Below are 24960 nucleotides of genomic sequence, written 5' to 3'. Positions count from 1 at the left end.
TATATGCATTTTTACAAAGATGATGACCAAACTCCTATAAAAACGTTTTCATGTTTAGACCCCTGTTAATAAAATCTAAACAAATAACTATGCAGGTTGTTTTAGTCTTTTTAATATTTGTAAAAATTGTGACTTTCTCATTTTAAAATCATACAAAGATAGGGTCAGTTTGTTGGATTGTGACTGTGATAAATTTAATCTCAAAATTAAAATTTTATCTTTTTTAATCACAAGTGATTTGTTACTTCTAATTCTTAGTATTATTAGAATGACTTATACTGTACATTTCTGTAGTTTTGAATTTAAATACTATTTTCTTGTTACCGTATTTTTTGCTGTACACATCGCACCGCCCTGTAAGTCGCATCAGTCTAAATATGTCTAATAAAGTGGAAAAATCCATAAATATGTCGCTTCGCCAAATACGTCGCATCTATTATGCATCACCGCTGACAACCAGGAAATGTGGGCCGGTGTTGTGCCAAAAATCGATTGGCTGCCAAATGGCGGCCACAGAGGCGTGCACGGGAGGACTTTAACAAAAAATTTAATAAGATAACCACATTAAAAACTATTATTTGTTTGCTCGAAATTATAGTAAAGTTATGTCTCAGTCTAACTTTTCTTTAATAAATGCACTTTGACGGTCAAATCAGCTGCATTTTCAAAGCCGATACGTGGAAACATGAACGTGCAGAGGGTGACTCGTGCATTGCTTTGAAATTTAACAAGACAAGCACCTAAAACAATTATTTGTTTGCTCAACTTTATAGTAAAGGTGTGTCTCAGTTGAACTTTTATTTAATAAATGCACTTCAATGGTCAAATTAGCTGCAATTCGCCGGGGCGGTGCAGCGAAACGAAGCTGATTTGACAGGTGCTCCAGGCAGACTACTTTGTCAGTCTTTGGCAAGCCGATTGTGTCATTAATAGCCACATTTACCTATTACATGATACAACAGCATGCCATACAGCTGGAGTGCCATCTAGTGGCTGAAAATAATAATGTTCAATATTTTCAATGTTAGTATGAGTGAAAACGGTCATATCTCAGCCAGAAATTGGTTTATAATTATGGGAAGAATAAAAAACATAAATACGTCGCTTCGGTGTATAAGTCTCAGGGCATGTAAATTGTGCAAAAAACTGCGACTTATAGGGTGAAAAATATGGTAGTTTTGGTCAAAGCTCCAGAGAGCTGCTGCAAAGGAAAGCTGCATGTGGTCCCAGAGCCGCAGTCTGCAGACTGCTGTTCCTTACTACTGTAGATTTAATGCAAAACAGTTCAATAAACACAACCACAGGTGAACAGCAACACACAACATATTCTACTGTGTCAATATTTAGAAAACAAAAACTCAACCAAAAAAGCAGAAGCAGTTTGTGAAAACTAAATCCACCAAAGAAGTTCGAATGAAGATGAAGACCAAACTAACATAACAGTTTCCACATGATGCATCAGTCACTTGCTGCTGATCACATGCATTTCTTAACTGATCATTGTCAGTGTGAGCAGCTCTATAAAAGCAGGAGTGTTGTCAGGTTGCTGCTCTGGAGCATGCAGGTGTGTGTGTAAGCACAATGCCAAGCAGGAAAGACATCAGTAATGTTATTAGATATTTGTACTAAATCTGGTAATGTTGTTTGGCATCATAGTGAAATCATTAAAGACACCTGCTTGTCTTAACAAGTAAGTCTTCCTTGAAGTGAGACTGTGCAATGTTCAAAACGTTTACCCATAATGCACTGCGGCACATTAGGTAAATGGTAAATGAACTGTACTTATATAGCGCCTTTCTATCTTATTTCAAGACACTCAAAGCGCTTCACACTACAATCTGTGTCCTCATTTACCCATTCATACAGCACTCTACTAGATCTCTACAAAGCTAATTGAACAAATCATTCTAATGAGACTAATCAGAGCTTTAGATCACATTCATACACCGATGGGACACACATCAGAGGCTATGAGGGGTTCAGTGTCTTGCCCAGGGACACTTCAGCATGTGACTGCTGGTGGATTCGAACTCCCAACTCTCGCATTGGTGGACGACTGCTCTAACCACTCAGCCACAGCCGCCCCACATAGGTGAAAATCATAAACAGCATATGAACACAAATTCCTCCTCACACCAACCATCAGGCACAGGTGGTCTCAAGTCTTCAGGTCTCTCTTGTAAATGAGTCCCCGAGGCTCAAAGGGATTAACCTAATAAATAAAGGTTGAATGAGAAAAGGGGGAGGGATGATGGTTTGGGCTTATTTTGCAGCCATATGACCTGGACTCCATGCAGTCACTGAGCAGACAGTGAACTCTCCTATAGGGCAAAATATTCTGGGGACAAATGCGAGGACATCTGCCCTACAGCTGGAACTTGGACCAAACTGGGTCATTAAACAGAACAATGATCCTAAACTGAGCAGCAAATTTACAACTACATGACTGAAAAGGATTATAAATGTGATGTTGCTGTATCAGTTGAAATCATGTTATTTGACCTACACCTGCCTCGATGTAAAAGCATAAATAAGTTTGGGTCAAAAGGTTTCCACTCTGTGTTAAAGACAGATAAAGTCCTATAGAGGACAATAACTGAGACGTCATGCTGCTAAACATGGTTCAAGATGTTGACTCAGGACTGGATTTAGTTTCTCACCAGCTGAAGCTATGTATGCACTATTTAAAGAGTTTTAATAAATAGATAAGTTTTTATAGATTTGTTTTCTCCTAACTGAAGCAGAGTGTGGTTTCTGTTTTACATGACTGTTCTATGTGTCTGCAGTTACTTGGCTACAGAGGCAAAGACCCCCTTGGCCTACAGATTTTTATTGGTACAGCAGATGAGCGCATCCTCAAGCCCCACGCTTTTTACCAAGTTCATCGGATCACCGGCAAGACAGTCACCACCACCAGCTTTGAGAAGATCATCAACGGCACCAAAGTCCTTGAGATCCCACTGGAGCCAAAGAACAACATGAAAGCAATGTGAGTCCGCTTCAGTCCAACTTTGCTGTAAAATTTCTACCCGCAGGTCTGCTCACACCCGTCCATCTTTCTCCTCAGAATTGACTGTGCTGGGATTCTAAAGCTCAGAAATGCTGATATTGAATTGAGGAAAGGCGAGACAGACGTTGGGCGGAAAAACACCCGAGTTCGTCTGGTGTTTCGTGTGCACATACCCCAGCCTGGAGGACAGCACGTCTCTCTCCAAGTGGCCTCACATCCCATTGAGTGCTGTAAGCAGTGAACACATCTATGAGTCTCCTTTCATCGCTTTAGTTTTTGCTTTTCTTGAAAATGGTTTAAGTACAGAGAGATTTTTGACTTCTTAAATTCTTCGTGCTTTCCATTGAGGCCAAACTGCTTGTCCACATTTAACAAAACTTTATACAAAGTAAACATCATTAAAAAGGAACCCACATTCAAATGAGCATGTAGCCAGCATTTTGTGCATAAAGAGCTTTTCATTCAAGCAGGGCTTCCATCCAGTGAGTGCTCTGCTTGCTTCAGGGAACCTGTTTGGATGTACTCAGTAAGGCCTGCTTGGGGACACTGATGCATGTTTACACAGCGTTATTAAAGTTCCTGGTGTAATCGCAACTCAAACAAAAATGCTCCTTATCTACCTTCAGAAAACCATTTCTTCAAGTAGGCCTGTCACGATAAACACTAAATCAATTAATCGCATGATAAATTAAAATTATCTACCCCATTTTCATTTATCGGCTTTATTGTTTCTTTATGTCTCTCTCTTTCTACTGAAGACACTGGATGACAAAAGGCTCAACTCTGGTGCTCTTCACTGACCCCTGCCTTTCTCTGTTCTCTTTAAAGTCCATTTTAACTGTCCAACATTGTGTTTTTGGATCATTAAAAGCAGCTAAGCTAAGAAGCTGAGCTATGAGCTAAGCTAACAGGTCAACCTCAGGAAAAAAACCTCTGTCTTGTCAAAGCTCCAAAATTCACGGTTGAAACCTGTGCCTTCGTGTAAAAAGTTGTTTTTCTCTGCAAAAAGAAGCTGAGAACTTAACTGATTTTTTATTAAAAGCTTTGTGTGAAAAATGCTATGCTAAAGAGCTTACACCACACCGAGCGTCCACTATTTTGAGAACCACAAAACAGGAAGAGAGACAGCCCATGTCACGTCAAGGGGCCTCCCTCCCATTTTTCTTAAAGAGACACGCTGCTCACACCATCTCTATCCATCCTTCGGGTCAAACAGTCTAATACTGCCATCCAGTGGTCTAAAAATGTACTACACACAAAAATTAACCAACATTCCTTCTTAAATTTGACATTAATTATTAATTATTGTCAAATTTCAAGCAATATTATCATTTATCTTGATAATTTCTGAGACAATTATTTGCCCAGCAAAATTTGTTATCATGACAGCCCTATCTTCAAGTATGATTTGCTTCATGCAGTTTCTGTTACTAAAACGAAGGTGTACCACAAAATCTCTTGCTAATGGTTTCCCATCTTGTCTCCAGTGACGTAAAAGGCTGGAACAAATGTTGCAACATGTCATAGGACAGATGATCTGTCATGCCTGCTGACTGCAGCATCCTCTTTGTTTTGTCCATTTACAGTAAAGTAGGAGGAACTAACCTGTTCAAAGGTACTAAAGTCAACTTCCTTCATTAAGTGCAGAGTTTTATCTGAATCAATGGCTTCTTGTTACAGCTGAGCAGAAAGTCCAACTCATCCAGAAACTGGTTTCAGAAGAAATTAGACATTTTAGAAATTTCCTTTCCCCTCAGACAAGAAAAAAACAGATTGGTTTGAATTGATTTGATTTAAAAACCCACTTGGTGCACAAAGGGCAGCCTTTATCGGGTGTTAGATCACACCTGAGGGAAACCTGACTGGAAACTAACCAGCTGAAGAAAAGTTGACTTTAACAGCTGGATAACAGCAGCCAGCCATGAGATCTGTTCCATGCACTTCATCCTATCCAAACAGCTAATCTTTTCCAATTTTAATTTTAATTTTTTTTTTAGCTACTTAAAATAAACCATACACAAAGAAATATCTAGGCTACCTGTTAAACTGAATAACTTTATCAAATAATTGAAATAATACTTGATTGTGCTTGTGTTTGATTTTGGAACCTTATATGTTTTTGTAAACTATGATTGTACATTACAGGTCCAACATTTATGACTTGATTAGAAGTTTTTGTGTTTTTTGTTTCTGAATATATCCCATATGATTTTAAATATTCTAAACACACATTGTTTTTAGTATAAAGTAATTCATCAGTAATTTAATTGACATTATCCCTACAGTCTGTAGACAACATTAACAAAATAAATTGTATTATTATCATGTTTTTTTTTTATTTTCCAAGTATTTAAAACGTTTTGCTAAAATTTAAGGCCACCCACTTTCAATCAGGTCCACTTGTAAATTAATTCCTGTCTTACCCAACATAGATGTGCGATCAGTGGAGCAGCTGAGCAGCTGCACCCACTTTTTTGTCCACCATTGAAGAGGGGGAATTGGAAATACCCTCTGTCCACCCATGCACGTTGTAAACATGAAAACTTGAAAAGCAACTGTTACCGACTTCCATTTTGGTGTGTTGCTTTTTTTTTCTTCCTGGCTTTGAATCTGACAGAACAAAGTAAAATCATTGAGATTGTGCTATTTAAAAGGACATGATGCCCACAAGGTTTTAAAAGTGGTAATATATTTATGCTTGTCCCATTAAACTAATTAATCAAAATAGACTCATGACAATTATAATTCAATTCAATTCAGTTTATTTCTCAGGACACATTACAGGAACATTCACATAAAAGCCAATTAGTAAAGTTCTCTATCTAAGGAATCCAGCAGACAAGTTGAATCTTGGCTTCGTTGCAGTCTCCCATCCTGAGCAAGCACAGTGGCAACAGTGGAAAGAAAAACTCCCTTTTAAAAGGAAGAAACCTCCAGCAGAACCAGGCTCAGGACAAGCGGCCATCTGCTTTGACCGGCTGGTTGAGAGGACAGGAAGGAGAGACAGACGAACATAGAATGGCAGGTCCAGGTGTATCTGAAAGACAAAAAAACACATGTTAAGGATAGAAAAAACAATTACAAATACAAAACAGGTTGAGTAGAGAAAGTAAAGACAGTAGCAGAGTGAAAACTGTGGTCAGTTTGTCCTCCAGCAGTCTAAGCCTATAGCAGCATAACTAAGGGACAGCTCAGGAAGCCCAAGCCGACCCTAACTATAGGATTTAGCAAAAAGGAAAGTCTTAAGCCTAGTTTTAAAACTGGATAATGTGTCAGCCTCACGGACAGAGATTGGAAGTTGGTTCCACAAGAGAGGAGCCTGATAACTGAAAGATCTGCCTTCCATTCTGTTTTTGTAAATTCTAGGAACCACAAGTAAACCTGCAGTCTGAGAGCGAAGTGCTCTGTTAGGAAAATATGGAATAATAAGATCTGTAATATAAGATGGAGCTAGGTTGTTGAGAGCTTTGTAGGTTAGAAGTAAGATTTGAATTCTATTCTGGATTTGACAGGGAGCCAATGGAGAGAAACTAAAACTGGAGAGATATGATCTCTCCCAGTAACTCCAGTTAAGACTCTGGCAGCAGCATTTTGGATCAACTGAAGACGTTTTAAAGACAGATAATAAATCATTGCAATAGTCCAGTCTAGACGTGACAAATGCAAGAACCAGTTTTTCTGCATCATTTTTAGATAAGATGTTTCTAATGTTAGTGATATTACGCAGGTGGAAGAAGGCAGTTCTAGAAACGTTTTTAATGTGGAGGATAAAAGACATGTCCTGATCAAAAATAACACCAAGATTTTTAACATTAGAGCTGGAGGACAGATTAATGCCATCTAAGGAGGGAGGAAGACTGAAAAATTAATTCCTAAGGTGCTCAGGTCCAAAAACCAAAATTTCAGTCTTGTCTGTGTTCAACAGGAAAAAATTAAGGGTCATCCAGGTTTTTATGTCTTTAAGACATGCTTGTAGTCTAAGTAGCTGACTGGATTCATTGGGTTTAATGGACAAATATAATTGTGTGTCATCAGCATAACAATGGAAATTTATCCATAACTTTACCTAATGGAAGCATATATAAAGTAAAGAGTATTGGCCCAAGCACAGAGCCTTGAGGAACTCCATGACTAACTTTGGTGTATGAAGAAGATTTATTATTTACATTTACAAACTGGAATCTATCAGATAGATATGATTTAAACCATTTTAGATCTGTTCCTGTAATCCCAATATCATATTCAAGCCTCTGTAGTAAAATATTGTGATCAACTGTATCAAATGCAGCACTGAGGTCTAACAGGACCAGTATAGACACAAGTCCATTGTCTGAGGCCATGAGAATATCATTAGTGACTTTTACTAGTGCTGTTTCTGTGCTATGATGAGCTCTAAACCCTGACTGAAACTCTTCAAACAGATTATTTCTTTGTAGATGTTCACGCAACTGACCTGCAACTATTTTCTCTAGAATTTTTTAGATGAAAGTTAGATTAGATATAGGTCTATAGTTGGCCAGAATTTCAGAATCAAGATCAGACTTCTTAAGTAAAGGTTTAATTACAGCAACCTTAAAACACTGTGGTACATAACCATCCATTAAAGACAAATTAAGTAGATCCAAAATGTGGACATTAATTAGGGGAAATACCTCTTTAAACAGTCTGGTTGGGATGGGATCTAGCAGGCATGTGGATGGTTTGGATGAGGTTATTATTTTTGACAATTCAGAGCTCAACAGGACAAAAACTGTCCAAACATAAATCAGGCTCTAGTGAAATATTTAAAGTTGTCTCATTTGACAGAGGACTAGAGATAGTATATATACAGATGAACAAAAATATTTTTAGAGCAAAATTGTTTGGAAAAATATGGAACAAGGCTATTTTAATTGAACGCGCTGCTCGCTTCGGCTTTTGTAGCTTCCAATACTTCCTTCTCCGTAGATGACAGCAGGTGTGGAGACGTGCGGCTGGTGATCAGGTGATCCATCTGAAGCTTACCGGGACATTTTTTACCTCTTTCAACTGTCCAGTCAGCAGACGCGCGCAGCTGATGATCCCCTTGTCCATCTGAAGCTTATAACATTTTTTTACCTCTTTAAACCAGCTGGTCGGACCTGCCTCCTCCTCTACAAGTAGATTAACACAATTTTATATTGTGCATTCTTATTTAGTTTTCTTTGTGCTGTATGATTTGTAAAACTGCATCAAAAGCCTGAGACCAACCCAGCCTGCCCATCAAGCACATCAATGTGGCCCGACGGGCCCAGGCTCAAAATAGAAATTGCAGCTCTAACAAAGAGTCATTGAAATACCACCAGTGTATGAGTGTGAACAGGAAAACAAGATGCTGTGTAACCATATAAATGGTTTGATATAACTATTTATATCAAATTACATCAGTATTTGTGATCCTTTTTTTTGTCCCCTTCCTGTAAATCACTTTACTCTGCATAAGCTAAGTCTTCTCTCTTCCAACCTCCACAAGTTGTGATTTGACTCATTTCAAATGATACTTATCAGTAGTAAAAGTAAGAGTCATATCTGTGATTCCTGAACAACTCATTCCCACTTCTTTGTTGTAAAGTGTCTTGTCACTTCTGGGTAATTACTTTTCTCTTGAGAAAAAACAACTAATTATCATGTATCATGTATGTATGGGTCATGTATCTGTAAAGAAAACTCAAATCACCACCGTGCTGACAGCTGGTAGATGCCTTACTTTAGGTTCGAGGTATGGATATCTATTTTTTTCACCAGATGACCGGCATGACTCATTTTCAGGTTAAAATGCCAAATTGAATAATCCAGGCTCTGTCCATCAGCCAAAAAAGACGTTACATTTATATGAATATAAAACAAACAAATAAAACCATAAAAACTGAGCCAGTAAAGTTCTCCACCCCTCTGTGTGTTTCTGCAGCTCAACGTTCAGCACATGAGCTTCCCATGGTGGAGAAGCAGGACTTGGACAGCTGCTCTGTTCTGGGTGGTCAGCAGATGATCCTGACTGGGCAGAACTTCAGCTCTGACTCAAAGGTCATTTTTCTGGAGAAGACTCAGGGTGAGTTTTATATCAATCTACAAAACATCTATTTCATTACAGTCTCACAGTCACACCACAGCACTGGACAGATAACGGAGAACTCAGGAGCCATAGTCTTTGTGCAACAAGTTTTTGCTGTTACCTTTCTTCTCCCAGCCATTGTTGTACAGATGGACTCATGAGTTATAACATTTGCATGATCCCAAGGATACTACCTTACTTCCGTCTGCCCTTTTCTCCCTCATTGGCTTCCATTTTGTCTTATCAAAGGATATTTTTGTTACACAGATAACGACTGGGCATCACATCAGAAGAGATGTGTGTGTTTTTGAACACCTAGTTTATGAATGATGTTCACCTTTACTGTCTTACAGTCATGGAAAAAATGATTGTCCACACTTTCACTTCTGGGGTTTTACACATCAAGACAAAAATGATCTGCTGTTTACCAGGTTTGAGATTATTCAAATTTTACTAGACCAACATAAACACAGCAGATTCAACAACATGTTGGTATTTATTAAACAAAAATGAAGGAAAATGGAAAAGCTGTGTGTAAAAAAACTTGGTCTACTGCAGGATCCAGCAGCTCATTTGGCTGCAGTGACCTTCAGATTTGGTTTTCTGCAGGGATTTTTAACAGAAATTCAGTTTCTCATGTTGTGGTAGAGGAATTTTGGCCCACTCTTCTTTACAGCATTGCTTCAATTCGTTGAGGTTTGTGGTTAATGGTTTCTGCTTAGCTCTTAAGGTCCTACCACAGGATCTGAATCACGTTGAGACCTGAACTTTGCCTGGATCATCATCTTGACTCCTGTTTCTTCAGCTGTTCTGTTGCAGATTTGTTGCTGTGTTTAGGATCTCTGTCCTCTCTTAAGATCCAGTCTAATCTAAGCTTCAGATGTCAGACAGCTGGCCTCCTATTAGTCTCATCCTTTGTCTGCAGATGAGTTCATGGTCACCTCAGTGGCTGCAAGGTGCCCAGATCCTGTGGCAGCAAAACAGTCAACCCTTCAGCGCCACGCTTCACACTTGGTTTGAGGTGTTTGAATCAACATGCAGTATTTGGTTTTTTCCAGACAAGCTGCTGTGCATTATGGGTAAACTTTTCTGCTTGGTGTATTTTTGTACCCTCTGAGTTAGTTGAGGATATTTAGAACTTGGTAAAACTAGATTATTTTTATTTTGTCCTAAAATTAAATCCTAGAACTGAAAAAGTTTGGACTTTCCCACGACTGTATTTATGGTCTTACATGAAGTCCGCGGTCCTAAACTTTAAGGTTTTACTGTGTTTTCATGGCTCTGGGCTCATGTGCTGCACTGGTTCAGTCACTTCTCAACACTCTGCCTGTAGATGCTGGTAGAAAGGTTTGAAGGTGCAGTTTTGATGGTTGCTTTACTCGTTTGATCTTGTGTCTCCCTGGCTCTGTTGGGCTCTCTCAGCAAAAAAGTTTCTTCGTTTTGAAGTTATAGACAGCACCCCCCCCCCCCCCCCAAAAAAAAAAAACCCTAACAAACAAACAAAAAACTCCACACATGTTGCATGTCCTTGTTACATTTTTGGGGGGGATTCCCTATTGCTGTGTTACAACACTACACAGTAACATGGAGAGGAAAAATAAGAGCCTCCAAAGGGATTGCCGTTGTTTTGGAGAGTTTCTTTATGACACAAAGTTCTGGACCGGTCCAGATGTGGAATCCCTCTGAATGAGACAGCTGCATCTGGCTGGAGCTCCCCTGATTTTTGTCCTTGGACGAAGAAAGTCATCTGGAGAAAAGGAAAGATTCCCGGGCCAAGTTAAAGCTACTCTTCATCACACCCCCTCTCCGCCTCCTCTCACAATTATTCCTGGTGGGAGAGACAATCGGGGTATCCCTTAGTGAAGAACTGAAACAAATGCAAACAACTGCAAATGCCAAGAAAGCTGTCACCACATTATGTAAGAGAGTTTCTCATAAAACTAAAATCTAAAATTAAAAACCAACTTGGCAGCGTGTGTAAAATGCCCCTCTCTGGTGCTGACTCATTTAATCCATGTGTTCTTAATCTGTAATTTGATCGAGGGCTTCCCACCTACAGAAACAGTGAACCAGAACTCCACATGTTTCTGAGCATGTGCTGTTTGCACCACTGGTTTTGAACTTGTGGCCCTAAATGACTTCTTGAATTTAATCTGATGAAGTGAGATGTAACATAAACCATTATCACATTAAGCAGCCTGAACATCTGTGGTTCTTGTCACATCCTCCGTAACATTAACAGTCTGTCAGCGCTGCGTTCAGGAGCACACGCTTGTGTCTCTTCTACTGTCAAACGTCTTTATGATTAATGAACAACTGTGGGGGCGTGTATCTGTGTGGGTGTGTGTGTGTGTGTGCATGGTGTAAACCTACAGATTCTGTTTTTAGTTGTGTCTGTTAGTGTGACAGGAAGTGGTTTTATCTACAAGCACAAGCTGTTGCTACAAGTTTTAGGTCGACGTAGCTGAGAAACGAAATAAACAAGAACTGCTTTGAATAATCAAAGAGAAAAAAAATTCACTTTGCATTTATGTTTTTCATTAAAGCCTCCATATTACCACTAATGAGGATTTTTCAAACAAATCTTATCAATTTGACCACACTGACTGATATTAGGTTCTCCTTTTACTTCTTAGATGGCCAACAAATCTGGGAGATGGAAGCAACCGTGGACAAAGATAAGAGCCAGCCAGTATGTGTTATTTGTCAGACAGTGTTATATCTGTAATATTTGGTAGCTTATCTTTACAAAACGACCAGGATGGGGTTGTCATAGAGCTTTGTTTTGCAGAGCATGCTGTTTGTAGAGGTCCCATCTTACCGGGACACATCTGTGTGCCATTCTGTCAAAGTTAACTTCTACGTGATCAACGGCAAGCGAAAACGCAGCCAGCCTCAGCATTTCACCTACGCTCCACTGGCATGTAAGAAATCTGCTCCAAATCTGTGTTACTCTTCAACTTAAATATTGCTCAGTGTCATCTGATTAGTTTATCTTTCTCCTTTTAGCTCCGTACATTAAGGCAGAGCCTTTAGATGAGTATGAAGCAGACCACATGGGCTTTGGGGGACCTCAGATTTTAGGTTTGCCCCCTCACTCTTTTTGCCATAACCCTCGCAGTGTCCTCCACCCAGACAACAGCCTGGTCTCTGGCATGACTTCTTGCCAACGTTTCAGCTCCAGCCTTCCAGGCCAAGATTCACGTTTCCAGCACCAGAGCCCAGCTATAGTCTACTCCCGCGGAGGAAGGAGTCTTAGCGTCAGCCCCGGCACTTGGCAAACTGATGGGCCAATGCCTGAACCCCACCGGTCAGTCCTTGTCCACACAGGCTCACCAGTTCACTCTGTTGGTCCCATCAGTGCAGTTCAACACCCTTCCATCATCCAGTTCTCTACCACCAACCACCACCTGCTGCAAGCGGGAGATGCTCAGACGCTTCCTCCCTCTCAGCCTGATAACCATCAAATGATCTACTGCGACGGCTACCCCCCACAGTCTGCCTCCCAGTCCCCCACACATCCCCAGGCCCAACCAGTGGGGACCCACCCACAGCCCTGTCCCACTGTGATTCAGCCAAAAGTCCGGGTCCCGTCTGGAACCGGGCAGATGGAAGCTCCAGAAGGCGCACAAAGACGTGTGACGGTCAAGGAGGAGAACTTGGACCAGGCCTACCTAGATGATGGTGAGTGTAAGTTCATACTTTCATGCTTTGTGTGAATGGTTTGTGTTCGTCGAGTGCAATAATGTGGAGAGGTGGACGAAGTGGGAGTAGGCCAACAGAGTGATGGATATGTGCATGAAATAAACTGATGATAAGACCTGTCGGCAGAGATATGAGTTCTCCTGAGAACAATTCAAGGATATTTACAGTATCTGGGCTGTCTCTCACTACAGCCTGCACACTGTATTATCCTCTTAACAAAGAAAAAACTTAAAACAATCCATGCCAAGAGGTGTTCCATTGAAAGAGGAAATAATGGTGAGTTGAGTCATATGTTTATACTTAACGCTTGTCAACCTATTACCCTCTGAGAGAATTAATATCCTTGAGTTGAAGTTAAAGGTTCTCCTCGCTCATTCATCTTCAATAATAAAAGCAGAAGAGTATCCACATCAACTTCAGTTTGTGTCTACTGGTTGAAGTTTCACCCTGCTCCAATCAACAACAATCTGCTGGTTTCAGGGTTCATCTGGCACCAGTACACATCAGGAAACGTCTTTTTTTTTCTTTCTCAGAGCAACAACAGAGCTAGAGGAAGAAAAGAGTGTCACTTTGCCGACCGCCTGGACATGTTGACACTGTTATGAAGCGAAAAACAGCTTCCATGGCAACCATTGTCAACCAGTGGAACATGCTGCCTGGGAGAACTGGGGAAAGCCTTTTTGTTTGTTATAGTTGGCCAGGATTTCTCCTTGGCCTTACGCCCCTCGATTCTAAGAGAGAGCCCACCAGAGACCTGTTTTTTTTTCCGACCACGGGATTCTGACAATCTGGCACAAGGAATTCCTATTTGCAGCTGCTGCCCTCCAGAAATCCCGCCTGATCGCTGTAAGATAGCAGGAGGGTGGAGGGGAGTTTGCAGGAAAAGGGAAGGGGCTGTGTGCATTTGTGTGTGTTTCAGTGGAAAAAATGAAACGCAGCGAGAGAAAAAAAACGAGTAATGGAATTTGTGTTTTTTGGATGAGACTTGCAGGGCTTCCCTCCACAGTAAACAGCAACAGGGCTGTGAGCTGCTGAATTAACAAGGAGCTGGAGAAACAGTCCCAGTGGAGCCCTTTTTGATCCTCCCAGCTTTGAAAAGTGATCACAGCCGGTCAGTTTCCGAAGCTTTGACTCAGTTCAAATAAAACACGTCTGTCCTCAGAAAACTTGTTTTATTTAAAGCTGTTTCATTAAAAACACCAAAAAATAGTATAATCATGGTACATCGTTAATAACTTGTGTCAGAAAGTCAAATTCAGAATGCATTAACTGAGCTGAGATTCGTCTAACAGGTTCAGCTGTTTGTGTCATCGCTGCTTTACTGAGAGGAAGAAAGGAGGGATTTCCCAACACTAAGAACAAAAAAACAAAAAATCCCTTTTTGTTTGTCTGTAAAGTGTAGAAAGATTATCTCAGATCTTTAAAGGTGGAATTATCAAAAGCGTTTTCATCAAAGGGAGATTGTCAACATGACTCATCTGGACATCACTTCTGAAAACAGAAAGAAAAAGATGCCACATCCTCACATCACAGCACTGTGATCAAAAAACTGCCACATTAACCTGACTCACTTTGACTTTAGAGGCAAGAAAATGAAAGTCTTGTCCATTTTGAACCAAATTTTCTTACGTCTCCCCCACAGAGGGCTCAAATCATCTGCACACATTAATTCTCACCGTGATTTTTTTGTTTGTTTATTTCAGTTAGTTGGCCAAACTAAAGTACAATTATGTAATAGGGATAATTAAAAAAAACTCTTAAATAAACTTTTTTAAACTAAAATTGGCATATTTTTTATTAAGGTTGAAACAGTATTTTAAAAATCAAGTCAAAATATCAAAAATGAAGTTGTTTTGTGATTAATATTGGAGGTACACAAAGTTTGATTAACTACTAGGGAATGCCTCAGGAACGAATCAGGAGCTAATGGGTAGTTAACCAGTACTTACTGGGGAACACACAGCCAAGCCTTATTAGGGGACTACTGGTTTGTTACCACAGAAACAGAGGAGAAATTCTCCATGTGGGTTCTGAACAAACCCTGCACCAGTGAGGTCACAGCTCGTAATTGTCAAAAACTTGTTTCCTAGTGATTACTGATTTTATTGGATTTTCTCTTTTAGACATTATCAGTTTCATAATCTTGTACTGCTGTCATCTTAACTATGTTTCTGTGGTAACAAACCAGCCGGTCAAAGCAGATGGCCACTTGTCCTGAGCCTGGTTCTGCTGGAGGTTTCTTCCTGTTAAAAGGGAGTTTTTCTTTCCACTGTTGCCACTGTGCTTGCTCAGGATGGGAGACTGCAACAAAGCCAAGATTCAACTTGTCTGCTGGATTCCTTAGAGAGAGAACTTTACTAATTGGCTTTTATGTGAACGTTTCTGTAAAGTGCCCTGAGCCAACTTTGTTGTGATTTGGCACTTTATAAATAAACTGAATTGAATTGAATTAGTCCCCTAATAAGGCTTGGCTGTGTTCCCCATTAAGTACTGGTTAACTACCCATTAGCTCCTGATTCATTCCTGATGCGTTCCTGATTCGTTCCCCCCACTAGTTAATACATTTTATGTACCTTATTGTGAAGTGTTACCAAATTGGAATAAATAAATAAAAACTATAATTATTACAAAGATGTACAAACCCAAATGTTTTTAATGAATTTTAACTTCAAATAAGATTTAAATAAAAAGAAAAACATAACTTATAGTCTTACATTGTAACACATCTGGAGCCAAACTTTTCCTGTAAATAACTTCTCGATACTTCCAGTAGTTTAGGCTGCAGCACGTTTTACTGAAAATCTCAACACTGTATTTTTTGAGACTCTTATTGTGAAAAAACAAAAGGAGTTCTGTGAGTTGCACTGCTGCACAACACACTGGCTCAAAAAATACTTTGTGGTATTTTATAGTTTACCCAGTAAAAATGCAAACATGACCTTCAGCTACAATAAAAATAATGTTGGACAAAATACACAATAAGTTTGTTTCGTTGGGTTTAAGCTTAAAACATTTAAACCTTTTTCATTCATAACATCTTTCTTTAACCTTCAAACTCTGAAACAAAAAGTCTTTTTATTTTTTTACTTCTCCTAAGATGCCATCATTTTAGGAGCCTTTTTAAAATAAAGGTCAACAATATGTGGCGTTACTGCACGACCCAGTTAGAAAAATCCAACTTAAAGAACAACTGGAAAAGCCTCTAAAAGCTGGGACTGACAGGTTCAGTGGGTGTGGAATAAAGCCTGGAGGCAGTGGAGCAGGTGAAATTGTTCCAGCAAGTGTTGATCAGGCCAGGAAAGATAAAGCACACAGCAGCAGGCTGTTGGACACACATTAGTCTCAGCTCACTTCCATCTCAGTCTGCAGCTTTCTCAGCCACGCTTCAACGATGGCTTCAGTTGGTGACGGTCTCAGAGATTAGATGCAGGATCTGTAGGTTTCTTCTCTTTACACGATGAGGAGATCTCTTCCAAAGAAACTATATTGTAAAACAAGGGGGTCAAGAGTTTTGCATTTTATAGAGATGGTGACACAAGGTTAACATTTTCACATAAAATACTAGGTTTTTGTCAATAACTGATGTTTGGTTTAAAAGCATAGTTCTTAAAATGTTGAAAAATGTCACAAATCAAATATTATTAAATTTTTTTAAATTATAAATTATTTGACATTACAAATTTTGAAATTGCGACTCTGTGAATGCATGTCGCCCGCTACCTTTCATGTCAGATTTTCAGACTAAGATCATCAGATGTTGAGAAATGTCAGAACCATTTTAGCTTTGGCTTTTACCTCAATATCTCTAAATTCACTTATAGCCATTTTGTGTGGGCCAAAGTTGACGAGCGGTGGTGACCATCGTGACTTTGATTGAATCCAACATTTGATCAGTTGTAAATGTTCATCCAATGATTACTTTGTGAGCGTTTCACTAAAATCTGTCTAGTGGTTCATTAGATATTTTGCTGACAGACAGACAGCTCCAACAATTAATGCTAAAGTTTTAAGCAAAGTTGTTGTGCCATGTGTAGCACTCAGATTTCATGTTGGGGACCCTCAGCTACTACCTTTAAATTTGACCCCAGTATCTGTAAATTTTACCGAGTCACAGCTAGTTTTGTGTTTCTTAAGGGTGATTAACCGTGGCAGCCATCTTGAATTAAGTTGACTCCAAAGGTCAGTCAGTTGTAGATGTGCAATATTAGACCTAATACTAGACAAACGTCCCTACTTTTATTGTTGCTGGGAATTGAATCCAACGGAAATTGATTTACGAAAGCTGCCATTATGCATTTTTGTAACCAGTTTGTGCACTAGCTACATTTAAGTCTCCATTAGTTCCCATTGATTATTATTATTTTTAGCAAGGGCAATGTCTTGTCCATTTACACGGGGTAGGCGGGACTTAAAGCTAACGCTGACTGTCCCATTCCAACTTCATTTACCAGGTTCCTTTCCAATGCCAATCATAGTACCAGACTTTGATGGACATCCACTAATTATTTATTTTAAGTAATTAATTCTGAGAGGTTCATTAAAATCCATCCACTAGTTTGTAAAAAAAAATAAACACCCCCCACCCCCCACACATGTGCAAAAACATTCTCTCACAACTGGTTTTGTTATTGCACACCTTTTGGTTTTTGGCAGCGGGTGATATGAAGATCAGTAACCATCGCTGCTTTCCTTGGACCAGAGCTTTCTTTAAGTTGGACTGAGTTAGAACTGAGGGCTTAAAGTCAGTAGAAATTGATCTATAGCTCTAACATTTCCTGCCAGCTTTTGAAAAACACCAGTCAAATGTTGTTTATAATGATCAAACCTTGCAACAGTCTTTTAAAAATGGAATATCTTGCTGATCTCAGCAAAAACACACATGGTGTTGGAGAATAGTTCTGAAAAAGATCCTGAGTGCAAAATTAAACTCTGTTGTTTCGAAGCTGCACATAAAGACAAATCATTGGTGAATTATAAACAACAAATAAGAAAAAGATGCTCGGGACTATTGAACAGCTGGATTTTAGCACAAATTAAATTTTTTCCAGTGCACACATGTAAAGCAGCACTGACACCAGATGTGTGGTTAGATTAGTGCTTTAATCTCAGTCCACTCTCACTCTGCTTCCCCTTTTCTCTCTATCACTGTATGTTATGTTGTCTCTATGATTGCACATAACTAACACAACCTAACTCATATAAATCTACCACAAACACTAATACATCAACAAATTCACTACATAAACCTTGCAGACAAACCAGCTTGTGGCAGGCAGTGTGCAGGAACTCAGTTGACTGACTGTAGGGTGTCTCTTTTCCCCACCATGGCTTGGAAAACAGAGTAGGTCTTTGGTGCAGAACTCAGGAGCCAGACACTCACCTATTGAACAGGCCAGTGTTCCTCTGCCTGCCTCAAACAGTCAGCCGGTGCCAAGCGTTCATTAGAATCAGTAAAGCTCCACTGTGTGCTGCCCCTCTGTGGCACTCCTGCTGCTTCTCTGAGCTTGTTTTATACTTGAGAAAAAATATGTGGCACCACTGAGGAGATGAAAGTGTCTTTAAGGCAGAGGGAATTCCACTGCATGCAAAAAATAAGGGCGCTGATGTTGTGACGACAGCACAGCTCCTGGTTTGGCTGTTCCTGCCGATTCTGAAAATCCTCTAATGCTGCTCGGCTAATAAAATATAGCCTGTGTTCAGCTGTGGTTTCACATCTGCAAATTATTTGACAGAAATGGGAGATGCTGAAGGACAGAGAGACTAAGATCTGCTAGTTGGTTGGATAGAAAACCTTTTCATCAGAACAGAGATCCAGTAAGTGTGGTGAGTTGAGAAAAGATTGGCACCATTGACATGAGTGGTGACAATGGAAAAATATTTAATATGTTTGCTCAAATGCTCAAAATCATCTGAGTTTAGGTTTGTTTAAACAGCAGAAACTTGTTCTTGAATTGGGTTTTATGGGTCGCACCCTTTGCCTTATTATTATGCAAGTGAAAATCTAAATGTAGTGTAAATAAGCAGCAATGTGCAGCCCTTTGTTCCCAGTGTGGAAACTAGTCAATACATGTATAATTATCATTTCTTTAAGTTAGGGAAGAAAACTAATAATCTAAGATATTGCTGTTTGTACCAAGAAAGGTGTTGATGTATATCCTGGAGCAAGGGCAGCATCCCCACCGGATGGTCCCAGAGAAGTTGGGGACACTTGGTCTAGTGCATGCCTATTTGATTAGACATAAATGTTTATGTTTATCTGTAGTGGGTCAAGTAAGAAAAGTAGGAGGATGACACCTTTTCCTCCCTTTACTACGCTATACCTTTATTATGTTATTAACTTGACCTTGACCTTGTTACAACATTTATTATGCTATTATATTATACTATGTTATACCTTTGGCGCTTTGTCACTGGCTTAGAAAAGAGTTGCTCTCAATCCTCTTGCTCAATTCAGAATAGTGTCCTGGTCACTCCGATATCGCTTCGTGTAATTGAAGTGATGTCGGAGCGACCAGGATGCTTTTCTGAACTTTCAATGAACTGCAAAAAAAGACGATGGTCTCAGCTCATGAAGCAGTTCAGATAACTCCTGCATTGAGTCACACCTCAGATTGTTCACAAAAGTGCAGGAACTCATGCGTAGTGCAAAATGTTTAATTATATTTTTGTGTTTTTAATAAAATTGCCCATGACTTTGAACTTTTAGGGGCGAAGATTTTTTTTTTAAGAGCAGAAGCAGAAATGTGAAGCGACAGTTCTGATGTGATATTAGGAAGCTTGTTGTGTTCAAAATGAGTGTTTATGTAATTATTTAATTTACATATCCAGTATAAGTTTTATTCATTCAAGGCAGTCAAATTTGTTCATAACTTTATTATTAGTAAGCCTAAGAGTTACCGGATCCAAGCAAACAGTTACCGGAACGCACCCTATCAAAATAAGAGAGTTCTCGGATCCTGTTCTGGCAGGATCCAGCTCAAATTAAGCCCTGGTTTTACTGTTACTACGTGTTAAAATCTCTTGTTAAAGCAGCGGCACCAGGTCAGTTTAAATGTTCTTGAGTAAATGTTTGAGTGAGACCTCAGAATGCCCTCTTGCAAAAATGATTGAGATTCAGTCAAGGCAAGATTATTTTTACAGTTACTGACAGATGGCTTTAGGTAAAGAGAGTGGTTCCTTTAATCCTGTAATTATCTAAAAAAAACAACTCAGGATTGCCAGATAGTAGACCCCAGATGTCTTAATATTTTCTAAAAGGGATCATAGTTTACTGATTTATTGATACTTTTATCAAGAGACTCACTTGTGGTAACTTTTGCCTTGAACTCCCCAAAGAAAAAAAATTGCAACTGACCAAGTACAAAAACAAAACAAAAGCAAAATCATTTAATTTGGCTGATTTAGTGGTGTGCCTTCTCACTGAATTCAACTTGTTAAATAATTAACTTTGTTTGCAAATGGGCAGCACGGTGGCGCAACTGGTAGAGCTGCTGCCTCTCAGCGAGCAGGTCCTTGGTTCAAACCCCGGTCCAGGGGCCTTTCTGGGTGGAGTTTGCATGTTCTCTCCGTGCATGCGTGGGTTTTCTCCGGGTACTCCAGTTTCCTCCCACAGACCAAAAACATGCATGTTAGGCTGATTGCTAACTCTAAATTGTCCCTAGGTGTGAGTGAGAGAGTGAATGATAGTTTGTCTCGTTTGTCTCTATGTGTCCCTGTGATGGACTGGAGACCTGTCCAGGGTATACCCCGCCTCTCGCACAGTGATTGCTGGACATGGGCACCAGCGACCCCCGTGACCCAAAATGGAATAAACGGGTAAAGATAATGGATGGATGTTTGCAAATCAAAGCTTGATGTGTGGACAGAGGTGCTTCTGTAGGAAAACTTGGCCTCTCAGAAAAAGCCTTAATCTGATGCCACTGGACAATTACTGCCAAGATGGTTGATTTTGGTCATTAGCTTTTGCAAATATAGAGAAATGTAGCATCAAAATGATCCCCAATGGTGATTAGAATAGAATAGAATAGAATAGAAACAGCCTTTATTGTAAATTAGATTATTGTATTATATTGCTAAAATTGCTCTTTATGGATGACTGAATTACCCGCCATTACAATGTGGGAGACGAGAAGCCCATCTGCATCTGAGGTAATTGCTGACAAAAATGCTGGGTGTTGGTTGGATAATTTTTGAAGCATCACTCAACCTTGAAGAGAATTATGGCCCATTTACTTTTTCTATAACTAATTCCAGCATGCATTTCTTTTTTCTAAAATTTTAGTTTACTTTCTTTCGTAATATTCAAAGCTAACTGCCAATGTCTTGATGTGTAAATTGTAAAAAGAAGCAAGATAAAGAAATGTTAAAGCTCCTCCCATTGTTAGGGTCACCATGATAACCACACATGTGCATCTTACTGTCTGGTTACACTCTTAAATAAATAAAGTGCTATGTGTTGTCATCGTTGTATGTTCCCATACAATGGTGAAACTGGTTCTCTTCATTTAACCTGGGTGGAGCAGTGGGCAGCTATGTAGGCGCCCGGGGAGCAATTAACAATTAGATGTCTTGCTCAGAGACACCACGACATGTGGGCATGGCTGGGGATTGAACCTGGGCCTTTCGGGTCCTGAGTCGGCTGCCGTGCCTCTACCTCATCTCGGCCCCAATAAGACAAGCAAAGTAACGGTCGCTGTGTAAAAACCATAGTTGGGAGAATCTGAACAGTAAGAGCCTGAGGGTCACACGTATGATTTCTATGTGCCCACAGTACATGGGCAATGGGCATTGGGCATAGGGTACAATGGACGTCAATGAGAATTTGAATGTGCGCACTCTACTTTAGGGGAGTTTGAGAGAAAACCATGAATCCTACATCAGACGAGCCACGCTGAGTAAAATGGTAAATGGACTGTACAGCACCTTTCTATCGTATCAAGACACTACAATCTGCTTTCAGATCTCTAGAAAGACTAATCAGTGCTTTAGATCACATTCATACACTGATGGGACACACATTGAATGCAATGAAGGGTTCAGTGTCTTGCCCAAAGACACTTCAGCATGTGACTGCTGGTGGAATTGAACCCCCAACTCTTGCATTGGAGGACAACTGCTCAAGCCACTCAGCCACAGCCGCCCAAGAGTACAAGAATGTTTCAAATATATGATAAAAGATGGACTGAGATAAACATCAACTTATAGGACGTATAAAGTTTGTGAACATTAGAAAACTGAGTTTGCTAAAATTTGGGATGTTTAGACAGCAAGTTTAGTACGTGAGTTCATAACCACAGACTTTATGAATGGTTAGTGTTTGACTTCATCAGGATCCAAAATGAAATTTCCAAAAGTCAAAAATCATCACATTTGAACTGAGATTGTGTAAATATCATAAAAAAATATCTAAAGGCCAGCTCAGTTAAATACTTTTCATACTCATGTTTCTGTGACACATGTAAATTTTAAAATGTTTATTTTGTAAAGGGAGACTAGCACTCCAAAGAGAGCTTAGTTTTTATAATCAGTTTGCCTAAAGTTTGTTGTGTATCACTGGATGTCTTTAGTGAACTCCTAACAAATGTTCAAGTATTATTTACTATCAAACTGCATGTTCTCCAGTATTTTGTTGTTACAGTTTTTCCAGCTGCAGGAGAAGACACTAATCTAAACTTTTTATAGAAATGAAAAAATAAAATAAAATAAAATAATGTCTGACCAATAAGAAAGCTGCTTCGGTGCTCATGTATCGTAACACTCCAAACGTATGTCAGTAAAGTCAAAAGCCAAATTGTTAAATGAGCAAGTGTTTCTCGTTATCATGTTACAAAAATCAGGATATGCTTTGTAGAAAGTAAATGCATCCAGAAAGTGTTTAAATTTCTCTGCTCCACATTGAAATACTTTTATCACTCATTGGACATAACGAGTTTCCCAAGGCGATTTGGAAACACTGGGACAAAGAGACACAGAGCTGTTCTAGCCGTGTTCTCCCAGACAAACCCCAGTGCACCGTGCAGTGTTTCCTGAAGGATGATACGTTAAACATTAGCATCATTCCTTCCTGCTTAGCCCCAAACCACCTGAACATGCGCGCTGACTCAAGAAGAAAGAGCACCGATGGTTGGGCTTCAGGTTTTCCTTTTCACTTTACAGTTTAGATGATGTTTTTTTTTTCTGCAAAACATTCAAAACTTGAAAAATAGTAAAACATGAAGGCTCATTGTCAGCAGGCACAGTGCACAGATGTATGCTTTATCCCCCCCCCCCCCCCCACCACCACCACCACACACACACACACACACCACCACACACACACCCGTTGTGTTTCTATTTTTAGAACTATCACACCATGAAAGTTTCCATTTCAAGCCCTTTTCCTCTTCTGTTGATGTGTGTGTATACACACACTTGTAATTGGCTGAACAACAGCAAGAAAATGCTGCCTGCTTCCAGAAGTGACTCAGTATCAGTGCAGTTTTAATGTGCTTCCTGAACTGAAACATTTTCAAACTGAATGGCTTAGGAATCTAATCTTTACACCATTTGTGTTGTCTTCATGGATGCATTCGAACACTGCTGTTAAATCCAGGCTTAGATTTAGCCTGTAATCATCTAATAGTCCTCTCTTTCTCTTTTTTACAGTGAATGAGATCATTCGAAAGGATCTGACAGGCGTTCAGGCCAGAGGGCAGACATAGACGGCAGACCCAAGCAGGAAATGACATCATGTCCCCTGACTTCATTACCCACTTTCTCAGGCTTCAGCCTTCTACTGAGGCGCCACACTCCCAGCAGCAAACAGACCTTACATCAAGCTTTTCTTCACCTGTAGACAGAAAAATCAGCTCCTGCCTGCTGCGTTTGCTTCAGTTTGTTCCTGATATTAAATTGGGCCAAAAGACAAGATCATTGGACCAAGAGTGTATGGCACCAGCACCAATATGTTCAACAAGTAGGATCACTCAGAAAAGTCAAGCACATGCACCTTCATTTAGTCTTTCCAAGTTCATGTTCAGAAACCAAAGTATAAAACAATGGGAGAACAATAACACCCGTAAAATAGCTTTATTCACGTGTTCAGGTGGTGAACCTGTTTGCCTTACATTAGCCAATGATCCTTCTGCAGCATGTCACCAAAAAGTCCAAACGGGTTAATGACATACCAAAATAAATAAGCACAACTATGATGTCATGGGTTATCTTGTGGTTGGGCATGTTCCAGTGCTTCTTGCACAAGTGTGTATTTGTCTGTGTGTAACTTTCTGTAAATTGTTCAAAGGTTTCTTGCTGATCATCTCATTCTCAGTGCAGGTTTGTAAATGAAGACAGACGCACAAAGCCTTAAACATCTGAAAATGAATTATGTCATACTGCCTTATATGCACCATTTTTAAAAAGTGGTGGTAGGGGAGGTGAGAGAAGAGACTTTTAATATAATATGTGATTCATGTGAATAGCATACTATTTTATACTTTTATTTAACCAAATTCAGGTGCCAAAGTTTCTCCACGGGGCCTGAGATACAGATTTACATTTCCCTGCACAAGTTCAGGCTCATTAGTTATGAATAGGGTGATAATTTAAAGTTGGACATTTTGTATTTTTATCACATTTTTATATCAGTAGTATTGATTGTAATAACATTAGTTTTTTCTCAAAGTCTGAAAAAACACGGAGAGCTTAAATTTTGTACTTTCTGTCTCTCTGCAGTGACAATCATTACTCTAAAAGCTGCCTATGCAAAGCTGTCGTGCCTGAAAATGTAAAAGGTGTTTTTATTGTTTTCTGAACTCACCAGCACGTCTTGTAGGCAGGGCAGAGCAACACGGACAGACTTCCTGCTGATAATGCAGCTTGGTTAGAGGAAGAAGCACTTGTTGTTTTTATGTATTTCTCAGAGGGTTTCAGTTTCTCAAAGTATCAGTGAGGTTACAGCAAACAAAAAAATATGATTACAAATTGGTAAAACACTCCAAAGTAGAACTGAAATTAGAATCACAATGTTTATTATTTCTCTAAATGATCATGTCAAATTAGAAAAGCTGTTATTTAATCTTTGAGTAGTTGTCATAGAGCCAGTAGAGCACAAGTACATTTGATATTTAGTGAATGTAATCTGTACAAAACAACCCCCCTTTCTGTAAATATTAGATACATTTTTAAGAAGTTTTCA

The 24960-nt window shown here is 39.5% G+C and overlaps 1 protein-coding gene across 1 annotated transcript in view; it reads left to right on the top strand.

Moving 5' to 3' along the window:
- Window positions 1-23759, top strand: part of nfatc2a (nuclear factor of activated T cells 2a) — a 28179-nt gene extending 4420 nt beyond the window's left edge. The window contains exons 4-10 of the mRNA XM_037683881.1: window positions 2787-2989; window positions 3068-3240; window positions 8937-9077; window positions 11717-11772; window positions 11872-12004; window positions 12090-12764; window positions 23430-23759. Coding sequence (XP_037539809.1) covers window positions 2787-2989; window positions 3068-3240; window positions 8937-9077; window positions 11717-11772; window positions 11872-12004; window positions 12090-12764; window positions 23430-23485 — 1437 coding nt within the window. The 3' untranslated portion in view covers window positions 23486-23759. The remainder of the gene's footprint in view (window positions 1-2786; window positions 2990-3067; window positions 3241-8936; window positions 9078-11716; window positions 11773-11871; window positions 12005-12089; window positions 12765-23429) is intronic.
- The last annotated feature ends 1201 nt before the right edge of the window (window positions 23760-24960 follow it).

The sequence above is a fragment of the Nematolebias whitei genome, chromosome 11, assembly GCF_014905685.2.
Source record: "Nematolebias whitei isolate Nwh7 chromosome 11, NemWhi1, whole genome shotgun sequence".
In the NCBI taxonomy this organism is placed as follows: Eukaryota; Metazoa; Chordata; class Actinopteri; order Cyprinodontiformes; family Rivulidae; genus Nematolebias; species Nematolebias whitei.
Note: the sequence above shows the minus strand (reverse complement) of the source record. Positions and strands in the feature narration are given on the sequence as shown.